The sequence below is a fragment of the Saccopteryx bilineata genome, chromosome 2 (assembly GCF_036850765.1).
Source record: "Saccopteryx bilineata isolate mSacBil1 chromosome 2, mSacBil1_pri_phased_curated, whole genome shotgun sequence".
NCBI lineage: Eukaryota > Metazoa > Chordata > Mammalia > Chiroptera > Emballonuridae > Saccopteryx > Saccopteryx bilineata.
The window spans coordinates 327,247,950-327,272,367 of NC_089491.1; the positions used below are offsets into that span (position 1 = coordinate 327,247,950).

At 40.6% G+C, this 24,418-nt stretch overlaps 1 protein-coding gene and 1 non-coding gene across 4 annotated transcripts in view; both read right to left on the minus strand.

The window, feature by feature from the left end:
- Positions 1-1,860: 1,860 nt before the first annotated feature.
- Positions 1,861-24,418, minus strand: part of FAM3C (FAM3 metabolism regulating signaling molecule C) — a 59,558-nt gene continuing 37,000 nt past the window's right edge. For all 3 annotated transcript variants that reach the window (XM_066262185.1, XM_066262184.1, XM_066262183.1), the window contains 5 exons: positions 18,357-18,415; positions 17,259-17,309; positions 14,554-14,638; positions 4,928-5,054; positions 1,861-3,957 (listed from right to left, as the gene is read on the minus strand). In XM_066262185.1, coding sequence (XP_066118282.1) covers positions 3,868-3,957; positions 4,928-5,054; positions 14,554-14,638; positions 17,259-17,309; positions 18,357-18,415 — 412 coding nt within the window. In that variant the 3' untranslated portion in view covers positions 1,861-3,867. The remainder of the gene's footprint in view (positions 3,958-4,927; positions 5,055-14,553; positions 14,639-17,258; positions 17,310-18,356; positions 18,416-24,418) is intronic.
- On the minus strand, positions 23,007-23,082 carry TRNAS-AGA (transfer RNA serine (anticodon AGA)). The gene has a single exon. It is a non-coding gene; the product is annotated as a tRNA-Ser (tRNA).

Genomic DNA, 24,418 nt, shown 5'->3' on the forward strand with positions numbered 1-24,418 from the left:
AACAGAAACATGAGCGGTTGCATTTTAATGAGCGGTTGTGCCAGGCTCTTTGGTCACCGCACAGTACAGTATATCCCCATTTTACAGGTGAGAATACTGACTTTCTCGTATAGCTGACAGTGGAACAGACACACTGATGAAGGTCTGCACTCTTAACCATTATGCTACATTGTCTCATTACATACTTCTCTTTAAGGTGTTAGGTCCTTTTTCTCTCAATACAGACCAATTATAAGGAACTTGGAGCTTACAGGTTCATAAATCAACTTTCCCTGATGAAAGGCAGGATCTTTTAGCAACTGAGCCTCAACTTGTTCTTTCAATATTCTCTGCACACAAGAGGTAGGTGCTGTATCTGCAAAGCTGAACAGTGGGTTTGGTAAAGGCAGCCCGTTGTACCTGTGACTGGTCTTCCCTGTGTTGTTTGCTTATCAACTGCCCATGGAACAAACCCAAAAAGCCTCTTCTGTCTCTAACAGGAGGGCTGGCCAATCCCCTCCCCTTTCTGAGCGCTCCTAGATGAGACATACTAGTGTCAAAAGTGTTTCTTTGATACGAGTGCTCTTGCGAGTCTGCCCTCGCTGGACTGGAGGGTCTGATGGGGTCTCTTAGACTCCTGGATGGGCATTTCCTGCTGCCTACACTGTCTAGTGCTGCTCCCTTCAGCTGCCTACCAACCGACATTGACATTCCCAAGCCACCAGGCCTACTTTTCACTCTAACCCTTGATTTCACTGGAACCTCAAAATGGGGTTGGGGAAGGGGTGAAAGTAGTAGGAGAAGACAAGGGAGCTTTGAGGGGAATGGGATTCTCTAGCCATTGGCATGTCAGTGAAAACCCAAGTATATGACACAGTCATCCTGGGAGGAGACAGCAAAGGAATTCTTCTAGGAAATATTTAGAAAAGGTAGTCTGGTACTTTCATTCTACAACTCTTAGTTCACCCGTGCTTATTGCTGATTAAGTGGCAAATCTTTTCTCTGATGAACACAGCAGTTTTTCCTTTTCATGTTTTTAAGTGTTCTAATTACATTCCACTTCTAACTGCCTTATTAATTAAACACAGCAACTTCTCATTCTTTCATTTAAAAATGGGGAGTGTAGCCTGACCAGGTGGTGGCGCAGTGGATAGAGTGTCGGACTGGGATGCAGAGGACCCAGGTTCGTGACCCCAAGGTTGCCAGCTTGAGCAAAGCTCACCAGCTTGAACCCAAGGTCGCTGGCTCAAGCAAGGGGTTACTCAGTCTGCTGAAGGCCCGCAGTCAAGGCACATATGAGAAAGCAATCAATGAATAACTAAGGTGTCGCAACAAAAAACTGATGATTGATGCTTCTCATCTCTCTCCGTTCCTGTCTGTCTGTCCCTATCTATCCTTCTCTCTGACTCTCTCTGTCCCTGAAAAAATAAATAAATAAATAAATAAATAAATAAATAAATAAATAAAAATGGGGAGTGTTAACCAAACTGAATAAAACTCATCTTTTTGGGTGGGTCAGATTACTTACAATTTGTATAAACTGTTAAAGAATAAAGTGCAATGTAGACTAAATGCACTGAGCATTTGGACATAAAGCTATAAAATAGTAGCTGAGTCATTTAAAAACAAATACACTGTAGAAAAAACAATGATGAATTTGACTTTAATCAAGTTAAAGTCAGAGATATAAAAACCCTGACTCAATTTTTCTTTAATTTCCCAAAATATCACTTATTTTCCTACTATCTTTTTTAGCTTTAACGGGCATGTTATACTACACTTGCTCTGGAAGAGCACTAATGGTTACAAATAAAATATATATATATATATATATATATGCCTCCGTATGTCCTTAAACACAATCTCAAATACCAAAGTGTTAATGCCAAATTTCTGATTTTAATAAAGAAAATCCTTAACATTGTTTAAATAAACATTGTTTCATTTATAATGCTGATTTTTAAAAGACATCTGAAAATAAAAATGAAAGTATTGCTTCCCAAGTTAAGCTGGTACAAGCTATAAAAGACAGAATTGCAACAAATAAAACTGCAACAGAGCAACTATATAACCAGTCTTTCTCCCTTCTTTGGACATTTTATACACCTTTACAAAGTTATGTATCATTTTGTAGTCTTTATCTTGAAAGGGATGTCCTACTACCTAGATACTTAAATTCTATACATGTTAAGACATAGCCTGAGGATGTTTAACCACAGGAACGACATATATTTTGCATGTTAAGCAATACAATAAATGCCTGACAAACCTTAATGTGAAATTCTATAGGTTTGCTATTTTGCCAAATAATACAAAAAAAAAAAAATTCACAATGGAAAACCAAGAGTATTTATTTTCATTAACTTTTTTTGAAATGAAACATTTATTTCACAATCCCTGTAACTGTAAAACACCTATTTTTTTTAATTTACAGAATTGAAGGAAGTATTTCAAATGTCAAGATGTACATTGCTGAATGTGATTTAGCAGATAAGCACCAAAATGTGAAAAGTTTACAAAAACTGTTAACTTGTAAGGTGTATTTATTCATGAATTACACTAAGTTAGAGGAAAGAAACAGTACTCCAAATCTCATTAGTATTTAAGAAATAGCTGAATAGATTCCAACTTGGTTTACTGCAAAATAAAAAATACTGCTTTTAGGTTTTTTTGTACACAAGTCATCTAAAATTTAGATTCACATTTAAATGCTGCCTTTTATTGTGAATGGCAGTTTGAACATTAAATCTAGATTCTCGTTTGAGATACTTCATACACAGTAAGTAATGCCTTTAAAAAAAGTAAAAAGAGTCAATCAGTGAACATCTGAAGTTAACAAAAAAGTTAGACCTCTATATTTTTATCTAGAATTGGGTACAAAGTCATTTTATATCAAATAAAATTATTCTGTAAGTATTATCAATCCATTCAGTAATTAGGGCTTTTCTAAAGATTGCTATTATGAAGTTCAAAGAAGTAAATACAAAATTAATTTCTTGGTTTATAAATCGAAATTATTGTGATATTAAAGCATGCCTCTTTCCAAAACACACTGTCAAGGCTGGTGACAATAAATAGGAAACTACATGCCAGTATTGCTCTAACTACCCTGACATGACTATCCCCAACGACCCCAGGACGCTGGGGAGAGGACTTGTCCAGATTCCCGGGTTCTGTAGCGTTACCGCCTCCAAGCTCACTCTAAATAGCTTATCCAGAATCAAGTTATTCACATTGCTAACACAAAATCCAGCACGCGATAGTCCTGCAAGCCATCTACATTTATAGATATACTTTTCACTGTGTACATTAAAAAAACAATTTTATTGTGCTTTTCACATATCTGATATATTTTCCTAGCATCTGATTCCGAGGTTTCTTGGGAAGGGAAGAGAAAGACTAAGAAAAAAAGGTACATGAGGAGGGCCAGACTGTAAAGTAACATTACACACACAACTAGGCAACTAGCTTTTAAAGTTAAAAGATATTATCATCAAAAAGTAACATATGTAAAAAAAAAAAGTCTCCTTCAAATCCATATTATTCCACAATAGATTTTCACAGCTACGAGTATTATACATCAATATATTTTCACAATCTGTTCAGTTATTAATTGAGTATGCTTTAAGAATTAAAAGATGTCATTTCCACAGCAGTCTAAACATTGTACTATAGAGAAATGTGCTTAGAAATGGTTCAGTGATTTGCTCATTGTGACGACTATTTACAAAGACACCTGTTTACGTTAGCAATAAATAATCCTGGTATCAGAAGGGAATGCTCATGCGCACACCGAGGTGGCTGCGTGCTCTCCAAATATGTACACGTAGTTTCTCCGTTGTAGCTCTCAGCCAAAGTGAAAGTGCATGTCTGCGGGCTTTCCCCACGTCAGTCTTGCTTCTGGGGGATGCATCCCTCCATTTCTACAACCTCGGGCCAACCTTCATATTTGTTTGTGTCCTTATTGTTCTTTATGTGCTGTGGGAACAAAATCATAGGTGACAGTTTGAAAAACCTCTGTGGATCGCTCACTGGCAATAGCATACTTTCCTGCACTAATTTCACTCACAATCATGTCAGCGGAGAGTTCACAGAAGTTATTGTGCAAGATAGTAAATTGGCAACCCCTGGGCCTGGCATGTAGTGGCAGACCTTCACAGAACAGCCAGAAGAACTAAACATTGGAGATGTTTTCTAAAGGATGATTTGTTTGCTGAAAAGTAAAGTTTACATTCTACCATGTTCTAAAGAATTTCCAAACTTAATTGATTATAATATCAAAAACTCAACTAAAATATTTGATAAAATCCTTCCTAAAAGGCTTAAGGTAAAAGTAATCACATGCCAATGCATTGCCATGTAGGAAAAAAATTCTCAGGCTGATTGTGACTATATTTTAAGTTTTGAAATCAAAACAGGCCCTTGCCTGCTGGCTCAGTGGAGAATATCAGCCTGGCGTGTGGATGTTCTGGGTTCAATTCCCAGTCAGGGCACACAGGAGAAGTGACCACATTTGCTTCTCCACCACTTCACCCATCTCTCTCTCTCTCTTCTCCCGCAGCCATAGCTTGATTGGTTCAAGAGCACTGGCCCCAGGCCCTGAGGATGGCTGCGTGGAGCCTCCACTTCAGGTGCTAAAAATAGCTCAGTTGTGAGCATGGCCCAGAACATTGGCTCCAGACTGTGGTTGCCAGGTGGATCCTGGTCAGGGTGCATGTGAGAGTTTGTCTATCTTCCCTCCTCTTACTTGAAAAAAGAAGAAAAAAAATAAAGAAATCGAAAGAGTGTCATGGTTATTTCAAATAATTAATTACCAAGCACTTACCAAAAATACATGAACATTTTAAATGTCTACTTTAAGTTTCAAGTAAATGGGATTGGCATGTGTACTGTATGATTTCACACAATTTGCTTTTGTCCATAAATGATGAAAGTCTCAGACACTAACCTGTTCGAAAGGGCTTTTCGTCTTAATGCCCTTCCCGCCACAGAAGACCCAGTTGTCTCTGAAACCAAGGCTGGTAATAGACGTACTCCCCAGTTCAGCAATGAGCCGCCGTGCCTCATCATTGAGTCTGAGAGAGAGAAAAACACAATAAACACAGTGCACCCATGTTACTGAAGTAATCCCGACGCATCCAGGATATTTAATGAAGAAAATGAGACATGGTGAAAAAATGTCAGCTTAAATAAGAATATAAAAAAATAAAGGAATTTTTTAAAGTAACAGTCCTATTTGAAGTTTTCTTATTTAAGTCTAGTTGGCTTACAATATTATATTGGTTATATTAATTTCAGGTGTACAATTCAGTGATTTGACATTTTTATACCTTCCTATGTGATCACCCCAGTAATACCTACTATTTAGTGACCAAAGACATGAAATCTAGTAATTAATTTGAAGTTTATTTTATTAAGAAGTATGTTTTAGGCCCTGGCTGGTTGGCTCAGCAGTAGAGTGCCGGCCTGGCGTGCAGGAGTCCCGGGTTCGATTCCTGGCCAGGGCACACAGGAGAGGCGCCATCTGCTTCTCCACCCCTCCCCCTCTCCTTCCTCTCTGTCTCTCTCTTCCCCTCCCGCAGCCAAGGCTCCATTGGAGCAAAGTTTTCCCAGGCGCTGAGGATGGCTCTGTGGCCTCTGCCTCAGGCGCTAGAGTGGCTCTGGTCACAACAGAGCGACACCTCAGAGGGGCAGAGCATCGCCCCCTGGTGGGCGTGCCGGGTGGATCCCGGTTGGGCGTATGCGGGAGTCTGTCTGACTGCTTCCCCGTTTCTGGCTTTGGAAAAATACAAAAAAAAAAAAAAAAAAAAAAAAAAAAAAAGAAGTATCTTTTAGATGCCTATCTGGGCTAATCCAAGGTCTCAAGAAACCAGTATCTTTGTAAAAGTCAACATGATTTTAAATACCCACTAAAAACTCTTTGTAAACTGCATCTGAAGAGAACAAAGGTAAATGCTGAAGGAAATCTAGATGTTTCTGGTTCTATGTTTTATTTAAAATAAAATGACCCTTGGGAATAAAAATATAAATTATACTTCAGGGATAATTGCCAAGTGGTTATTTAATAAAAATGAAAATATTAACCACAGAGCAGCTGAGTATCTCCCAACAGAAGGAAGGGCAGTGGCGAAAGCTAACTGAAAGATGCCGTGAAGAGATTTCGCACAGGTGATGACCCTGACGTGAAGTGGTTCTTAGTTTCCCCTCCGCTCAGAGGGGAGAAGAAGGTCAGCAGGTACATGGCAGCTGCAGCGCTAAGAAAACAAGAAGACAGTGAAAGGCCACCTGTGCGGTTGCCAGGCAGTAAGTCCTGTATTCACCCAAGGACGGCACCATGGGCAAGCGGAGAAGTCTGTTCTGTTAAAAATCTAATGCAAGGCAAGATTTTTTTTTCTTTTGTCCCAATAGCCGGAGGATCATTAACTGCAATAGCAGGAGGGTCTGTAAGGAAAGTGGTCAGTTATCTCAGAGTGCCCTGAAACCCCCATGCTAGGACCAGTTAGCACTGTTAAGAGTATTAATGAAAAAACAGGAGGTCTAGTAGTTCTCATTTAACTAACTTGAAGATAAATGGAGTAATTTATGGGATTTTTTTTTTTAAATTTCATAAACCAGGAGAGAACTATAGGTATCATTAGACTTCCACAATTTATGCAAACCACACGGGCAGGGGCGGGGGCAGTTGAGTTATTTGAACCACAATGTGGGCTCTGCTGTCCTCTGGGGGGAAGGGGGACAGTCACTAGAATCAGTGACAGAATCAGCTGGAATGCTTCATCCGTCACACTCAAATCCACATAAAGTGATGCACATATAAGTTAGTGAAATAAAATAATGAAATGTCCGTGTCAAAGAACCCTGACGAGTTTAGGACCTTCCCCTAGAACCCTGTGTACGTGCGCCTGGCCCACTCCCCAAAGTCTGTCTGTAGCCATGTTTCACGCGCCCCTCACACGGGTGAGCCGTCACTTCTCATGCGTCTGCTCACTTGGTCAGCACTCTTTGTTTTAGAAGGACCCTCCCGGAAAGCATTGCCTGAACTCTGTCCTCTTATTTTCCAACCGTGTTCGCATGTCTGAGATCTGGAAGACGATCAAATTCCACTCATTAGTTTATGCAGTCCTTCTACTTTCTTAGAACATTTTACTTGCATCATTAACAGTAATTGGTGAGTTTTGTGGCTGCATCAAGAACAAACGGTTTGGAAACGCAGAGGCTGGGCAGTGGGTTCACTGCTAGGCTTAACCTCCTGCAGAGAGGTCTTGGGGCTTGATTCCATTACAGCACAGAAAAATTACCAAGTGGCATGGCGCAGGCTTCAGGGTTGCTCGTAAAGAGCTGAATGTTAGGTTCACAAATGCTGAGGGATACACAAAAAAGTGCTTGCAAAGCAGGTGGTTATCCAAATGCAGGCCTGGCCCCCTGCAAAAATATACGCAGAACCCTTCTTAGCTAAGCACTTTCTATCAGCTAGCAGATACACAGAAGGGCAGGGCCGGCATTGTTACTTCTCTTCCATGCTTGTAAACTTCAGAAGTGATTGTTTTGATTTGTAGGAATAAACTAAGCCAATTTAGCCAGCTATCTAGAAGCAACTTGAGAATTTAGCTTTGCATCTTGACTGCGTTAATCTCTTTCCTGACTTCCCCTGAGAACACACTTAGGTCCTGTGCAGAAAGAGTTAAGAGAGCAGGCCTGAGCTGACCAGACTGGGGTTTGGCTGGCACCTAGACACTTAGGTTTGACAGGGCCCCCACCATTCCCAGAAGGCACGGGAACGGTTCGCTGTGCCTAAACTATCAATGCGCTTTATGATAGACCTGCTTTCTTTTTAGAAGTCTGGGGTGTGGGGATGTGCTGGGCAGGGGGAGCCTATGTGACCAGCATCCAGTAAAAACCCTGGGACTGAGCTTCCCTAGTGGACAGAATTCCACAGTGTCGTCACAACGGGCTGCTAGAGGAACACAGCATGTTCTGTGACATCGCACCTGGGAGAGGACGCTTGCAAACTCGGGCCTGGTTCCCTCCAGACTTCGCCTCCTGCACCTCTGCCCTGGCGGGTTTCGCTTCGTACCCTTTTGCTGTAACGAACTGTAGCTGTATGTGAGCAGCTCTGTATCCAGGTCCAGTAAGTCCCCCTCACAAATCAAGCCTGGGTCGTCCTGGCATCCCCGCCACTGGGCCTGGCCCTAACTGTGTCTGTCTAACTAGGCTGATAACCAGGTAAGTCTCACAATGACTTCTCAAGGGTTCTGGTCTGCCTACCTAGAGTTTGGGGGATTTTATTATTCTTTTTTGGTATTTTCTATTTAACTAGGTAAAAGAGGAGTTTATATTTCAAAAAGAATGCTAAAACTATGCAATACAGCTGATATTTTAAGCACGAGATTAATACACATAAGTGTCAAAATGCCCCACTTGTTAAAAGCCAGAGTGACTAACAGAGCCACACACAGCACGAAGCTCAGAGAACGGCTTTTCACTCCATGGAGGAGGCACCATGGGTCGGGTATATATATGTACTTTACTCTTTACCATGGGTCTTAACTAGCCGAGTTGTTAAAAATTTATATGAACTACATTATTTTAGTTAAGAATTTTCTTTAAGACGAACCAAACATAATCTGTGACAGTGGAAGGTGCACAGACAGGGACCAAGAGTTCCTGGGAATGACTGTGACGCTGAAGAGAGCGGCAGAGAGAGGCTGTGGGCCCTGAGCGGGGTCCGGGCTCAGCCTTAGGGCCCCATTCTGACTAATGGGGGAGGATTTGTTGGGGACCAGAAGTGTCAGGAATTTGGGAAGATCACTCGTTACCTTAGGAGCGAGAAGAAGAAGAAAGAGGCAAAGGTGACTGTGTCGCTGAGACTTTAAAGAGAGCATTATTATAAAAATGTCCAGATTAGAAACTCTTATAAGAGAACGTTGCCTCTTCAAAAACAAAAACTCTAATACATTTCACTATGAAATTTGCTAATGATTCCAGAAAAAAAAAAAGGAGGACAGTTTCTAAAGTAGTGGAGTGTTTGTGATGGCCTCAAACTTAAAAAAAAAAAAAAAAAGGAAGTGTGCAAAAACGCAAGTTAATCCCATCACTAATGACAACCGGTCCTGCCACAACCAGAAGGCCTGCCGGACTTAGAACACGATGAGAATCGTGGAAATTCAAAGGCCACAACGAGAACTGCTGCTGCTAAGTGTGAACAAGGAAGCAACCCCCTGTTTCACAAGAAGGCTAGAATATCGAGATCAAAGCGTGGCTGCCTTTTCTGGGGAGGCACATGCTCTTTGATCAACATGAAAAGGGAACAGGAATTCAAGAATGTCCATATAAGTGCTTGAAAGTGACTTTAACCTCCAGGCCCCCACACGCACCACACATGTAAATTCTAAAGGAATAATGTGGTTGTTATTGTTAATATAATCTTCAATGTAGTGTCAGTTATTTTACAAGCATCATGGAAAATGGAATTGGTTAAGACATTAAAAGTTAAATATTACAGTTTTTAAAAAAGGCAAAAAAATATCTTAGACACAACAGTCTAATAAAACCAATTCCAATTCCTAGTAAAACTCTTGAATGGATTACAGGGAGATCCTGTCAGCATTTAAAAACAGAAAAAAGAAAGAGAAGGGGTAGTGGGAAGGAGGGAAGAACAGAATAAAGTCAAGTTAACATCATCTCAGCTACTTCAGCTTTTGAAGGTTTTGGGGCGGGAGATCAGGGTACTGCAATTAGCACAGTTCATGAATTTCAAGTCAGTCTGACAGTCTTAGAGAACAGCCTCTATGAGTGAAATAATGACCCAGCAGCTGGATGGTACGCCTATTAGGGGCCATTGGCAGCTGTGTGAAAAGCAGTTTCTGCACTTGATTAACAGACAGATCCCTTGCAGGAGGCCTCTAGCAGGGTGGCACCCTGCCCTGGGTAAACATTTTTATCAATGACTCCGATTTAAACATAAGAACAACTTTGGAGAGAGTGCAAAGCCTGGATCATGGAAACCTCCCAGGACAAATGTCAGAATCAAGGCCAAGTGGGCACAAATCAGGAAAATTAAATTGAACAAGAATATGTGCATATGAAGTCCTTCATTTAAATGAAATAAAATCAAGTTCTGAATGGGAAGAAAGACCTCACTTGGCAGTGGTTAAAAGACAAAACCTTAAGCTCAAATGAGAAGATCTGAGAATTTGACTTGACCAAAAACTCATGGGCCAAAAATGTGATGTGACTGTTTAAAGAAAACTAATATAATACAAGTCTGCATGAATATTCAGAGAAATGTAATCTCTACAACATAGTAAGCTAGCCTCACCATTGTACCCTGGACTGGCCAGACCACATCTGGAACACACTGTTCGATGTGGGGCACTCGATTTAAGAGACAATAATCAACCAGAGAACGCCCGAGAAATGCAGCCAGGAGGGTAAAACAACCCAGAAACTTAATGTGATTCAAGGTTAAAAGAGCTGTACATTCTGAGCCTGGAAAAGAGAAAACTGAAAGAGAAATGCCACTTAGCTTCAACTACTTGAGGTATCGAATGATTTGGGGGAACATACTTATTATTTCGTTGTCCCACTCGTCCAAGTGAAGGGCTATTTGGCAGAATTTAGAGGGAGACAACCTGAGGTTGTATCATTTACTTAAGAACAGTTCTCTGTTTTGTTGTATTTCAAAGAGAGAAATGAGGAGGGCCGCGGCACCCTTACGAGGTGAGCAGCTCAACGGAGGAGTTTACAGAGGGGTTTCCAGGGAGCCAGGCCCTCAGGATCCCCGACTCCAAGATGTCATTTACACACATCGCGGAGGCCCGATGCTACCGTGACAGTGTTCCCTCAGAAAGGAGAACTACATAAGCGTGTTTTAGTTTGCTCACTCAAACTATTATATTTCGTATTACACACAAAAAACCCAACTTATTTTAGAGGGAGATTAGATGGAAAGTAGGCAGTACTTGAGACCTGCATTCTCTCAAGTTTTCTTGAATATACATTTTTTTTTCCCCTGTTTCATTTTCAAAATGTGCTCCGTGGTTAAAATCAACAAACACTGGGATAAACAAGGATAAAGATGTTTCTTTGGGGTAGAACTTCAGAGCCTTTTATTGTAAAAGCCCCTAAAAAGGTTCAAAATACCAGGTGTCAACTCTGAACTTACTCGATCCTTGGTTTTAAAGGACTGGGGCTCCTCTGGTCACACTCTGGGAAGGGCTGCGACGGAGTCCAGTCGCAGTTGTTCTGCTGAAGTTCAGAGCACAGCCCGGGGCTCACTGCCCATGGCAGACACAGCATCAGGAAGGAACAACCTCAGAGACAGAGGCCTGCTTTCCCTAATCCACATGCGTAGCTACCCCCTATCTCAGAGAGCCAGGCACACGCATTCACCCTCTCAGCTCCCGTGGGGACAAGCAGAGAACAAACCACTCCTTGGGAGGTAAAATCCAGCAGCCTACGCAAGGAGAAGCCGTAGCACAACAGAGTTTTTCATTCCCATATAAGAATGGGTCCACCACAGCTGATGAATCATTTCAAATGTGCAGACATCTGCCAAGATACACGGTTACGTATGGCAATATTCAGTAGATGTGATGGCCCCTCATGAGGATTGTTAGTTCCTTTCTCTATAAAAGACATGATATCTATGACTTAATTCGCCTGTGTTTGAAAAAGGGAGACACTTGATATACTTATATATATTCATGTGCTCCAAACTGAAAATGCATGCAACCTGAAATAATTTAAGTGCACAGAACTGACCAAGTGTAAAGACATCAAAGTTTAGATGTTTACTTTTGCCTTCTCGGTTGAACCCTGCGCTTAGGCTGCTTTTAATGCATTTGATGAATGAACATCAATAAGTAGCTATGGAAAAAACATCATCCTTGCCTTAGTTCTTCAGGTATGGCTACTTCTACTATTAGCAGAAAGGGAACAGGTCTGATGTATAGTAGGTATAATAGTGAAATAATCTGAGGGGAAGGAGAGGTCATCTGTACCTATTCAGATAAGAAAGGCTTTTTAAAAATAAATTGTAAAAATCTCAGATTATCTATGAAATATCCTCATCTCTCAGCAGACACAAATAGCAAGTTACTTGTTTTTTGATAAGGAAAGCCTATGATATTCTATTTAGTTCTATCTAGAAAAATTAAAATGGTTGAAATGCCAGTTTTATTTAACCTTTGAACTATAAATTTAATACATCTTTAGTTGAACCACATAAAAGGAACAATGAACTACGTCAGCTTAGAAACATTTATAAAGTGGCACTGCTTTCTTAGTGAAAATTGGCAAAAATGTAGCTACACATTAATACATGTATAAAAATGTCCATAACAGGCCTGACCTGTGGTGGCGCAGTGGATAAAGCATCGACCTGGAATGCTGAGGTCGCTGGTTTAAAACCCTGGGTTTGCCCAGTCAAGGCACATATGGGAGTTGATGCTTCCTGCTCCTCCCCCCTTTCTCTCTCTCTCTCGCTCCTCTCTCAAATGAATAAATAATCTTAAAAAAAATCCATAACAAATATCATACTGCTGTGTGGAACTTGTAGGTGAAAGCCTTTTTTAATTAAGATCTGTAAGAAATGTATTTTTACTTGATAAAATATCATCCAAAAAAGTATCATAGGAAAGATTTTTTTTGAGAAAGAAGATTATTAAATGGGAGTTGCCTCCACTAGAAAAGCATTAAGTATATTTAGTTTATAAAGTAGTTATTTTTAAAAATGAAATCTTATTGAAGCAGTCATAAATCATGAATAGAACTAGAAACAAAGTCAAATCTACATTTGAAACAGCTAGATTCCCTTGGAACTATGAATAGAACAGGCGTGATAAGTCACTAATGAAAAATGACAAATGGATTTTTAAAAACACATGAAAACAATAAAATCACTGGAAGTAAAAAAATCTATAAAATTTCTAAAAGTCAAAAAGCAATAAAATTAAAGGCAAATAATGTGCAAAATGTGTAATTTAATATGATAAGTGGTTAATATCCTTAATATATAAAGGGGGCTTACAAATTAATAAGAATCAACCTGAATGGTCAAAGGAAAGACTATTATAAGAAAAAGAGCTAAAAACACTTACAAAAAAAGTCCAATCTCACCAATAACCAAAGAAAGGCATGTTAAAATAAGATTCCTTTCCAAAATTTTAGGATTGGAAATGTTTAAAAAACTAACAATCAGTGTCATGGAACTTCTGAAAGACATATAAAATGAGTCCACACTTTAAAAATCCTTTTTAAAAATTGTGCTCATCCTTTAATTCAACCTTACTTCAAAAAAATTTATCTTAAATAGAATGTTCAAAAAATTTTAAGACAGTACACATATATATTTTTCTAAATATGAAAATTGGAAAGAGCCTAAAAGTTTAGCAGTAAGTATTTCATCAGAGATTTTAAATCATGAGACATTTTTAACAACTATACCACAGACATGAACAATTTTGAAAAAATATTTAATGATATGGAAAAATATTCACCATGTAAAGAAATGCTGGCATTCCAAATGCTTAAGATAAAGAAAATATGTACATTAAATCTAGAGATGGAAACTAAAATATTATCAATAGTCACTGTTGAGTCATGAGATAAAGTGTATTTCGTTTTCTTTGTGAATTTCTGAATTTTCTATATTTTTACAACATATACAATTTTAAGTAAAAGTTACAAACTACCATCTATTAAACTTTATGAAAAATATATCTTACTTATTCTTTCATAATTAATTCACTTCTAGAAATTTACCCAAAAGGACATAATTAAAAGTGAAAAAAATTATGTAAAATGATGCTATCAAAACATTTTTTTTTTTTTTCTGAAGCTGGAAACGGGGAGAGACAGTCAGACAGACTCCGCATGCGCCCGACCGGGATCCACCCGGCACGCCCACCAGGGGCGATGCTCTGCCCACCAGGGGGCGATGCTCTGCCCCTCCGGGGCGTCGCTCTGCTGAGACCAGAGCCACTCTTGCACCTGGGGCAGAGGCCAAGGAGCCATCCCCAGCGCCCGGGCCATCTTTGCTCCAATGGAGCCTTGGCTGCGGGAGGGGAAGAGAGAGACAGAGAGGAAGGAGAGGGGGAGGAGTGGAGAAGCAGATGGGCGCTTCTCCTATGTGCCCTGGCCGGGAATCGAACCTGCCGCCCCCCCCCCCCCTTCCGCACACCAGGCCGATGCTCTACCGCTGAGCCAACCGGCTAGGGCCAAAACATTTTAATACCAAAAACTTGGCAACAACAGGGACCTTCTAAATAAAGGTGGGTCAACTCTCAGGGATGAACCATGAAAAAATGCTGTCAGGGAGCATTAATATCAGGGAGAACAATTTACAATCATTAAACAGCAGAATGTAAAAGAGTAAAACTAACTTTAGGCACAATGTGATCCTGCGTTCACAACATACCCCTAATGAGTACATAGGAAAATAGAAGGAAACAAAGAAGTTAATAGTGCTCATCTGGAACTCTGTTCAACTTTAGAAATTTCTTTCAATGAAAATGTATTTACAGATATAAACTATAGCTCAAACAGGTTGTATAGTTTTTTAAGTTTACGTACTTGGTTGCTCCATCATCATACGTCCCCATTAGGACTATTGTCCCATCCTGTATGGACTTCAGAAACTCAATAAATGGGGCCACATCTGGAGAAAAAGAAAAGATTGTTTTTTTTAATGACTGAGTAACCGTCATGATAATCTGTAAAGTTAATAACATTAAATTGGTAAGTTGATAAGTTCCAATGTAAACAAAAGAGAGATCTTATGAACATGTTAAAAATTAAGTTTGTTCCTCAATATGATTCCACCAGCAACTTAAACTTTCCAATCCTGGTTCATCTGACCTGTCCTTTGCATGGATATTCCAGGGGGTAAATGAAAAACCCAGAGCAAAGTCATCTAAAGCATTACTCATGATTAAAGTAAGACACTCAGGGAGCCGGAGAAAGGCTCATGAACTCCCTCAATGTATGTAAATTGGTGTGTATGAGTACTTTTATTTTTTAAAAATATATTATTATTATTATTATTATTATTGATTAAATTAGAGAGACAGGGAGAGGAAGGGGCAGGGGAGAAGCATTCATTTGTTGTTCCACTTATTTGTGCACTCATTGGCTGCTTCCTGTACGTGCCCTGACCAGGGACTGAACCTCCAACCTTTTCATTTCAGGATGACACTCTAACTGACTGGGCTAACCGGCCAAGGCCATGGGAAGTTCTCTAAAAAAAAGGATACATAAATTTTATCCAATTCACAAGAGGATCTGAATTTTAAAAAATATGTAAATGTATACACACACACACACACACACACCAATTTAAGAGATTTCTGGGCTTATCTACTTACTAGAAACTAAGGGAAGAATGTAAGTTAGGTCATTATTAAAAGCCAAACTAATCACAGCTAATACTACAGTTACTGCGTACCTTCATCTTGTGTACCAAGGTTCAAAACAAACCACACAGTGATTACAAACTGGTAATGCAGAGACAGACCAGGTACTACAAATCACTTTACATCTAGCACAGCCCCCAAATCTAATACTATGTCAAAACTGGGTTACTTCAAATTTACTCAGTATAGTATTTTTCATTCAGAAAGTATGTAACAAGGCAGCTAACAAATCATTTCCATTTAAATGCAGAGATGGCGGTAAACTGTAACTATTTTTTAACGAAAGGAGTCTTTTCAGCAGTGATGAATCTATCTGTAATGAGTAACAGCTTTTGGTCAAATGACTCTTTCCAACATCATCTTGTTCGAGCGTTTCTAAGTAATCATTTACGGTAAGACCAATTATGCTTTAGAATCTAACACTGATGGTAGCATTTGAATGTTTACACAGTTTTGGCAGCTATGAAAAGTTCTAATCTCATTTAAATACAAATAATTCATGGCGTCTTGTTAAAGCTAAATAAATATTAGGAAAGCTGAATTGTCTGAAAACTTATTTTTTAAAAAATTTTTATGTATTGATTCCAGTGAGAGAGGAAGAGGGAGAGAGAGAAACGGAAACATCAATCTGTTCCTGTATGTGCCCTGACTGGGGATTGAAGCGGCAACCCACTGTGCTTCGGGATGATGCTCTAACCCATTGAGCATCCATCTGGCCAGGACAGAAAGGCAGGTGGTGGTGTCGGGGGTGGGAAGTGGAGGAATGGGAAGCATCAACAGTTCATTGTTGTTTCTTGTATTTCTCATATGTGCCTTGACCGGCAAGCCCAGGGTTGTGAACCAATGACCTCAGCATTCCAGGTTGATGCCTCATCCACCGCGTCACCACAGGTCAGGCATGAAAACTCGTAACACACGTTTCAGGGAGCCTAGAGCTGTTGCTTGCTAGGCAGGGTGATGGATGGGGAGGTGTAGAAGCACAGGCACGTGATGATATATTTCCCAGACCAACACCTTAGAGAACAATCAAAAGATGAGTCAGTGTTCGTCTTCCTTCAAAGCTGAGGGGGACATCTCTTTGGGGGGGGGCATTCAGCATTCTTTATCAAGGGGCCAGCTCCTTGTCTCTGCATGCTGGTGAGTGACTGCCACCTGTTCCCAAAAGACTTCCAAATGCAAAAGATACTTGTCCAATAAACTAGAAAGAAAATTCTATTCCTTCTCTCAGATATTTATCTATTTTAATAATAATCCTGGTTATGATTTTTTGTGAGATGATAAATCATATATAAATGAATTTATTCAGTTCCAAAACCTTGGTTATGCCCATCTTCAAATTATTTATTCTTTTTTTCCTTCTTATAATTTCAGATAGAAATTTAAAGGAACCCAAAGCTTTGAATTAGTTGTTCTACAGAAACGAGGACTCAGATTTTTTTTTATCTCAACTTTTATATCATTATTCTTAATTATATACCACAAACAATTTTAATAAAAAAGCTATATACAGCCCTGGCTGGGTAGCTAAGTTGGTTAGCGCATCATCCTGATATAGCGGGTTGTGGGTTTGATCCCTGGTCAGGGCACATACGAGAATCAACCAACGAATGCACAACTAAGTGGACCAACAAAAGGAGGTTTCTCTCTCCCTTCCTTTCTCCCTAAAATCAATAAATAAATAAAAGAAATTTATAAAATATTATATATAATATGATGGATCACATAAATATGGCTGACATTGAGTGAAAATAAGAGAAATAGAATGAATACAAAAGTGGTGCCATTGTGCCTCATCAATGGGCCGCATTACATCGAGGTCATTAACAAGTCAGTGCAACGGAGCAGGTACTCATTAGTTAGACTTACCTCCTCCCCACATGTCAAAATACTTAGTGTCTAATACTTCTCCTGTTTTTCCTAAAAGAGAATGAATTCTGATCAAATTTTGCAACCGAAACGTCCTCTACTACACTATAGAAAACAAATATTGCTAGTCAATAACTGGTGTAAATTATCTTAAGACCTAAAATCTGAACGTCAGGAATCTGAATTCTATTTCTAAAGGGTGATTTGTCGACAGGACTTTCTCGCTAGCCTTTGTCGGCCAACGAGTAGCACACAGAAATTCACAACTGACTGCAAACATTCCCAATTCAAAGTTAGCCATTGTAGACATTTTAATAAAATTTACATTTATTTTCCTCTGAAGATCTATTTCTTACTAGCAATTAAATAGACAAATAGGTATGGAACCTTTTACCTAAGAAATTAAAGAAAGGAGTAATACAAAAATTTACCTTGTGTTGTGCTGTGAAGAGTAAAATATATTTTCCTACATTACAGACCGGGGGAGGTGGATGTGGATGCATCACCCTACACCTCTAGAGGGTCAGTATTATACAAAAAAGTGAAGGTCAGAGGGCAGTTAGGCCTCACTTCATGGGTTTATATTTTCAGAATTGATTTTGTATGAATACTTGAGATGTTCAGGGTTCAATAAACTTATTATAACAAACGTGTCAGAAAAATATGGACAAATATTGAAAAGTTACAATTAATTCTCACCCATTCCTCCCCCATCCAACCCAACAGTCCATCCCCCTTTGTCTTTCACATCCCCTCCTCCACGTCCACCTATCTTCATATGCTAGGGTTCCAAAATTTTCAGTGAGGATTCACGGATTTAACCTTAGACTGGAAGTTAGTTCCCTGACAATCCCTCGGGAAGCTCTGTGCTCGTTGCCACAGAAGCTGGACGCTTCCACGAAAGCACGTCATAAATACTCAGACATGAAGTCTCCACCTACAGCTGGATTCTTTTTCAGGAGGCAGTCAGGAAGGGGGTTGGGCTTTAGTGTCGAGAGTGACACTTTCTGGCCTGATCCCTTGATGTGAGAGTATAGTGACTTTGGAGCACAGGAATACCCACTGAACACATCCATAAGCTAAAATAATCATTCTTACCATTTACCAAGGCAACATTGATCCCTCTTCCAACATTATTCTTAACACCACTCATTAAACTAAAGGGGGAAAAAATCAAGACAAATTTAGAATTAGATATTACACAAACATATTTCAAAGAAATTATTCCCCCCAAAAAGGTTAAAATATTATATATGTATAATTGTTTACTACTATAGAGGAGATAAAATGGTCTCTACTGAGTCAGAGAGAACAGCTGATACCGTTAAAGCAATGTTCTTAAATAAGGTTTCACAAACAGAAATACATATTAACGAGTATTAGATGTTCAACATTACTAGCCATAAGGAAAAGAAAATGAGATATCACACTACCCACCTATTAGAACAGTGAAAATTAAAAAAATGTGACAATACCAAATGTGGGCAAGTATACAAAGAAACTAGACCCCTCCTGTGTGCTGGTGGGAATGTAATGGTGCACTTACTCTGAAAAATAATATTTGGCAGTTTATTACAAAATTAAACACACATTTACCACACAACCACAGTTCCTAGGCACTTTATGGAAGATAAATAAAAGTGTATGTTCACATAAAAACCTTACATGACTGTTCATAGAAGCTTTATTGGTAACAGCCAAACACTGAAAATAACAGAAACTGTCTGGCTGAAGACAACAGGCGATGGATAAACCAACTGTAGTACATCTGTCCCATAGAATACTGCTCAGCAAAGGGAAAGGGGACCGATTATCAACAAGCCACCAGTATTTCAAGAGCATTATACCCAGTGAGAAAAGCCAATCTCCATGGTCACTTGTTGCGTGATTCTATTTATATAACATTCTTTTTTTTTTTCTTTTCTTTTTTCTTTTTTTTTAAGCTGGAAACGGGGAGAGACAGTCAGACAGACTCCTGCATGCGCCGGACCAGGATCCACCCGGCACGACCGACGCTCTGCCCACCAGGGGGCGATGCTCTGCCCCTCCGGGGCGTCGCTCTGCCGCGACCAGAGCCACTCTAGCGCCTGGGCAGAGGCCAAGGAGCCATCCCCAGCGCCCGGGCCATCTTTGTTCCAATGGAGCCTCGCTGCGGGAGGGGAAGAGAGAGACAGAGAGGAAGGAGGGGGGGTGGAGAAGCAAATGGGCGCTTCTCCTATGTGCCCTGGCTGGGAATCGAACCCAGGTCCCCCGCACACCAGGCCGACGCTCTACCACTGAGCCAACCGGCCAGGGCCTTATATAACATTCTTAAACCATCACAATGATAGGAATAACAAACAGATCAGTGGTTGCCAGGGGCCAGAGGTGGTAGGGGTGACTCAGAACAGGGTAGTAAGAAAGAGATCTTTGTGATGGTGAAATAATTCCACATCTTAATTGCTGTGATGCTTACATGGATCTACTTAAAATAAAATGGCACAGACCTAAATACACACTATACCAAGGCCAACTGTTGGGTGTTAATATTGTACAAAATTACTTAAAAAAAAAACTATTGGAAAAATGGGTGAAGAGTAGAGTATGTTGGACTATTCTGCACCATTTTTGCAGCTGCTTGTGATCTCAAAATAAAAAGTTTAAAAAAAATACTGCAATGTATTAGGAAAAAGAAAAGTATAAAAAATTGACTTCTAAAAGCTTCGTAGCATTTAAGTACTTATTTACCCATACCGGTCACATATCTGTCTTCAAAATTTTCCCTGTCACTTTCTAAAATTTATGTGTAAAAAGCATAGAACTGTCTTATGCATATGTATATGCAAGACTAGCTCTGAGGTAGGCCAAACAATTCTGATACAGAAGAGAAGTTTCAAAATGCATTTGCTCTGCTCCTTTCAGAAGTACGGAAGTGAACTCTATTATTAATATTAATAGGCAATAGCTATGATAACTTGTTACATTAATGACTGTCAGTGTCTTCTCCACGTAGAGATCCTTCATCTCAGTTTGCTGCTGTGTCTTATTGAGCAAAGAAACAGAAGCCACAAAGAAGCGCTATGACATTGGCTTCCCACAAGAGGGTAGCAGCTTACCAATTTTTTAAAACAAATTCAGTCGGGAAACCATAACAAGGTTGTAAGTGTGTAAATGTTAGTCATCACTCTTACTAACACAAGAGGAAATATTTTCCTTTATCCTTCATGAATATGAAGGTACACTGCTCCACCACCACTCCATATCTCTAGGCAAAAATAAGAAAATGATGGTATGATCTAGAGAGAAAACCTACATCTTCAAATAGAGTTTTGATATAAACACCTACTACACGTTCTAGCTACTCCTTCCTAAATGACGAGTTTAGAGCAGCTTTCACAAACGACAGCTTGTGGACAAAGCTGGCCACCTGCTGGGTTTTGTTTTGTATTATTTTACTACTCATGAGCTTAAAATGGTTTTTACATTTTTAAATTGTTACATTTTAAATAATTATGTAGGTACTTACATAATTTGTTGATTTTACTTTTTGGCCCTCAAAACAGTCTGCTATATAGTCTTATATAAATATTAGGATTATATAATAAAAGGTGAAATATTATTCCTAATATCATCTTCATATAAAGGGAAATCAAGCCTGACCAGGCGGTGGCGCAGTTGATAGAGCATCAGACTAGGATGCAGAGGACCCAGGTTCGAGACCCCGAGGTCGCAAGCTTGAGCGCGGGCTCATCTGGTTTGAACAAAAGCCCACCAGCTTGAACCCAAGGTCGCTGGCTCCAGCAAGGGGTTACTCAGTCTGCTGAAGGCCCGCGGTCAAGGCACATATGAGAAAGCAATCAATGAACAACTAAGGTGTCGCAATGAAAAACTGATGATTGATGCTTCTCATCTCTCTCCATTCCTGTCTGTCTGTCCCTGTCTATCCCTCTCTCTGACTCTAAGGGAAATCAAGTGACTATGTCTACAATGAAAGCTACACCTTGAATGTAAGTAAATGCTGTGGGTTCTCTAATACAAAAGAAAAGGAAGCTACAATTTTGTTGTGTGACACCTTTTATGTTTATACCCAGGATTTTCTATTTCTAATTAATGAAATCCATCTTAATCTCCATAACTTGACTGCATCTACTTATCCGTAGAACCATGACCGGAACCCTAATCCTAACTATTGCCTTTTGTCTGTATTAGGGTTTCTTGAACTCAGTCTGTGATATTATGGGCCTGATAATTCATGTGGAGGGCTTGTTCTCGGCACTGGAGGATGTTTAAGAGCAAGATCTCTGGCCCTTCCACAACTGTGACAACCCAAATTCCTCCAGATCTTGACAAATGTCTTTTGGGAGCAAAATCTCCCCCACTAAGAAACACTGATCTGGCCTAATAGTCTCCAAAGCGAGTTGTACGTACTCAGAACACATGAAGGAAAATATTAAAATGTCTACTTATGTGTTTTTCGTATCTACTTACACATTTCAGTGACCGTGCACGCACAGTCGGCCGCGGGGGGGGGGGGGGGCAGGGGGGGCAGTGTCGGGAGCTCGGCAGCACCAGGCCCTGGCCTTCCAATGCGTCCTCCTTCACTGCGCTCATCATTTTACACAGCACTCAGCATTTTTCTTCAATACAAATGAAATCATGACATGACAGAGTTTGAAAACTGTCAACGACTTCTCAAAGCACTTAGAAAAATATCTGAATCCCTTACCTATGTGGTCTACAAGTTCCTACTGGCCTTGTTCTTTATTTTTTTCTTTCAATTTTATTTCGTGTTGGTTTAAGGCAGAGATTTCCAACCTTTTTCATCTCATGGGACACAAAAACATTAATTAAATGTTGTGGCACACCCCAAAATTTATTTTTTGCTCATGTGATGAAAAAAGGGAAAAATTTTTACCCAAAAAAGGTATGACTTACAAAAATAATAATAGTAATTACCTATCCCTTTTCCTCCAAAGTGACTTTTAAAAATATTAAGTATCTATATTCATGTATAAGGATTTCTGGTACCATAAATTAAACAATCAGACACAATCTAATTATGTGACCTGATCAATAAGATGCAACTCTATTTTATGACATGTACATTTATGGTTCAAGACAGGTCACTGACACCTGATGACTATTGTTGTGTTGGCTGTTGTCATTTTTTTATTTGATGATCTAAGGGAAAAAAGGTCACTGCCCCCAAATAAACAGCCAGGTATTACATGTTTTAAAAATTCTTGCAACACACGGGTTGAAAATCGCTGCTTTCAGGTGTACAGCATAGCGGTTAGATACTCAGATACTTTACATAGTGTTTCCCTGATATTTCCAGTACCCATCTGGCACCATACACAGTTATTACGATAGTGCTGACTATATTTCCTATGTTTTACTTACAATCTCGTGACTGTTTTGTAACTACCAGTTTGTACTTCTTTTTTTTTTTTTTTTTTTTTTCATTTTTCTGAAGCTGGAAACGGGGAGAGACAGTCAGACAGACTCCTGCATGCGCCCGACCGGGATCCACCCGGCACGCCCACCAGGGGCGACGCTCTGCCCACCAGGGGGCGATGTTCTGCCCCTCCTGGGCGTCGCCATATTGCGACCAGAGCCACTCTAGCGCCTGAGGCAGAGGCCACAGAGCCATCCCCAGTGCCCGGGCCATCTCTGCTCCAATGGAGCCTTGGCTGCGGGAGGGGAAGAGAGAGACAGAGAGGAAAGCGCGCCGGAGGGGTGGAGAAGCAAATGGGCGCTTCTCCTGTGTGCCCTGGCCGGGAATCAAACCCGGGTCCTCCGCACTCTAGGCCGACGCTCTACCGCTGAGCCAACCGGCCAGGGCCAGTTTGTACCTCTTAATCCCTTCCCCTGGGCCTGGCTCGTACTCACTTCTCTCCATCTTTCCCATCTTGGGGCCTTTGAGCATGTTCTTCCTTCGGTCTAGACCAGCGGTTCTCAACCTGTGGGTCGCGACCCTGGCGGGGGTCGAACGACCAAAACACAGGGGTTGCCTAAAGCCAGGTTGAGAACCGCTGGTCTAGAATGTTCTTCCCCTCCTTCTCACCTGGATGCCTTCCTTCTTACCCTTCCAGTCTCAGACTAAACATCACCATGCTGGACAAACTGTTCCTTCATTCACTGGCTCTAAAGCGGGACTCCTCAACTTTATCTCAGTCTTCACCCCGAAAGGCACACCCTGCATCTGCGCACAGCGTGCAATGCACTGGTATTTACTGCTTAAACATCGGTCCTCCCTCCTAGCTGTGAGTTCGTGACAGCAGGGACCATGCTCACTAACCACTCCGGGAATGAATTATGCTAGGAAACTAGTGCTCTGCCTTCAATCTTGTTGGGAAAACTTCCAGTACAGAAACAGGAGGTGGTGGGAGAAGTGTGGGTCACTGCACTTTCTCCACTGGGGATGCCTGGCCAGCCCTTTATTAGGGATTCGATTTCATGACCTGAGGCCTTGCTATAAAATCCCACCAATGATTAATCTCTCACAGGGATGGTGGGACGCCGCCTGAAATGCGGATGAGCAGGCAGCCTGCTTCAACTCGACGGTTAGAAAAACTGAAACACAAATTAGACATGACATCCCCCCTGTGCCAGAACCAGATCCCCTGCTTCTGAGCCCAGGATTTATTTCACTCAACTCATTTGCCTACATACTCTCTTCCTTTTTTTGACCTATATAATCTGTACATAGAAAGCCTGCTAATACAGAATTTGTTTTCTTCTTCTTTGCATTAAAACGTACATACTTCAAGTGGGTAGAGGAGCTCTCCAAAGACAACTGAGCAGGGGCTAGGTGTGCTAAGCTAAGAGAACTTTCTTCCTATTATTTACAGGGACGGAGAGAGAGTCAGATAGAGGGATAGACAGACAGGAACGGAGAGAGATGAGAAGCATCAATCATCAGTTTTTCGTTGTGACACTGTAGTTGTTCATTGATTGCTTTCTCATATGTGCCTTGACCGCGGGCCTTCAGCAGACCGAGTAACCCCCTGCTTGAGCCAGTGACCTTGGGTCCATGCTAGTGAGCTTTTTGCTCAAGCCAGATGAGCCTGCGCTCAAGCTGACGACCTCGGGGTCTTGAACCTGGGTCCTTCCGCATCCCAGTCCGACGCTCTATCCACTGCGCCACCGCCTGGTCAGGCTCTTCCTATTATTTAAAA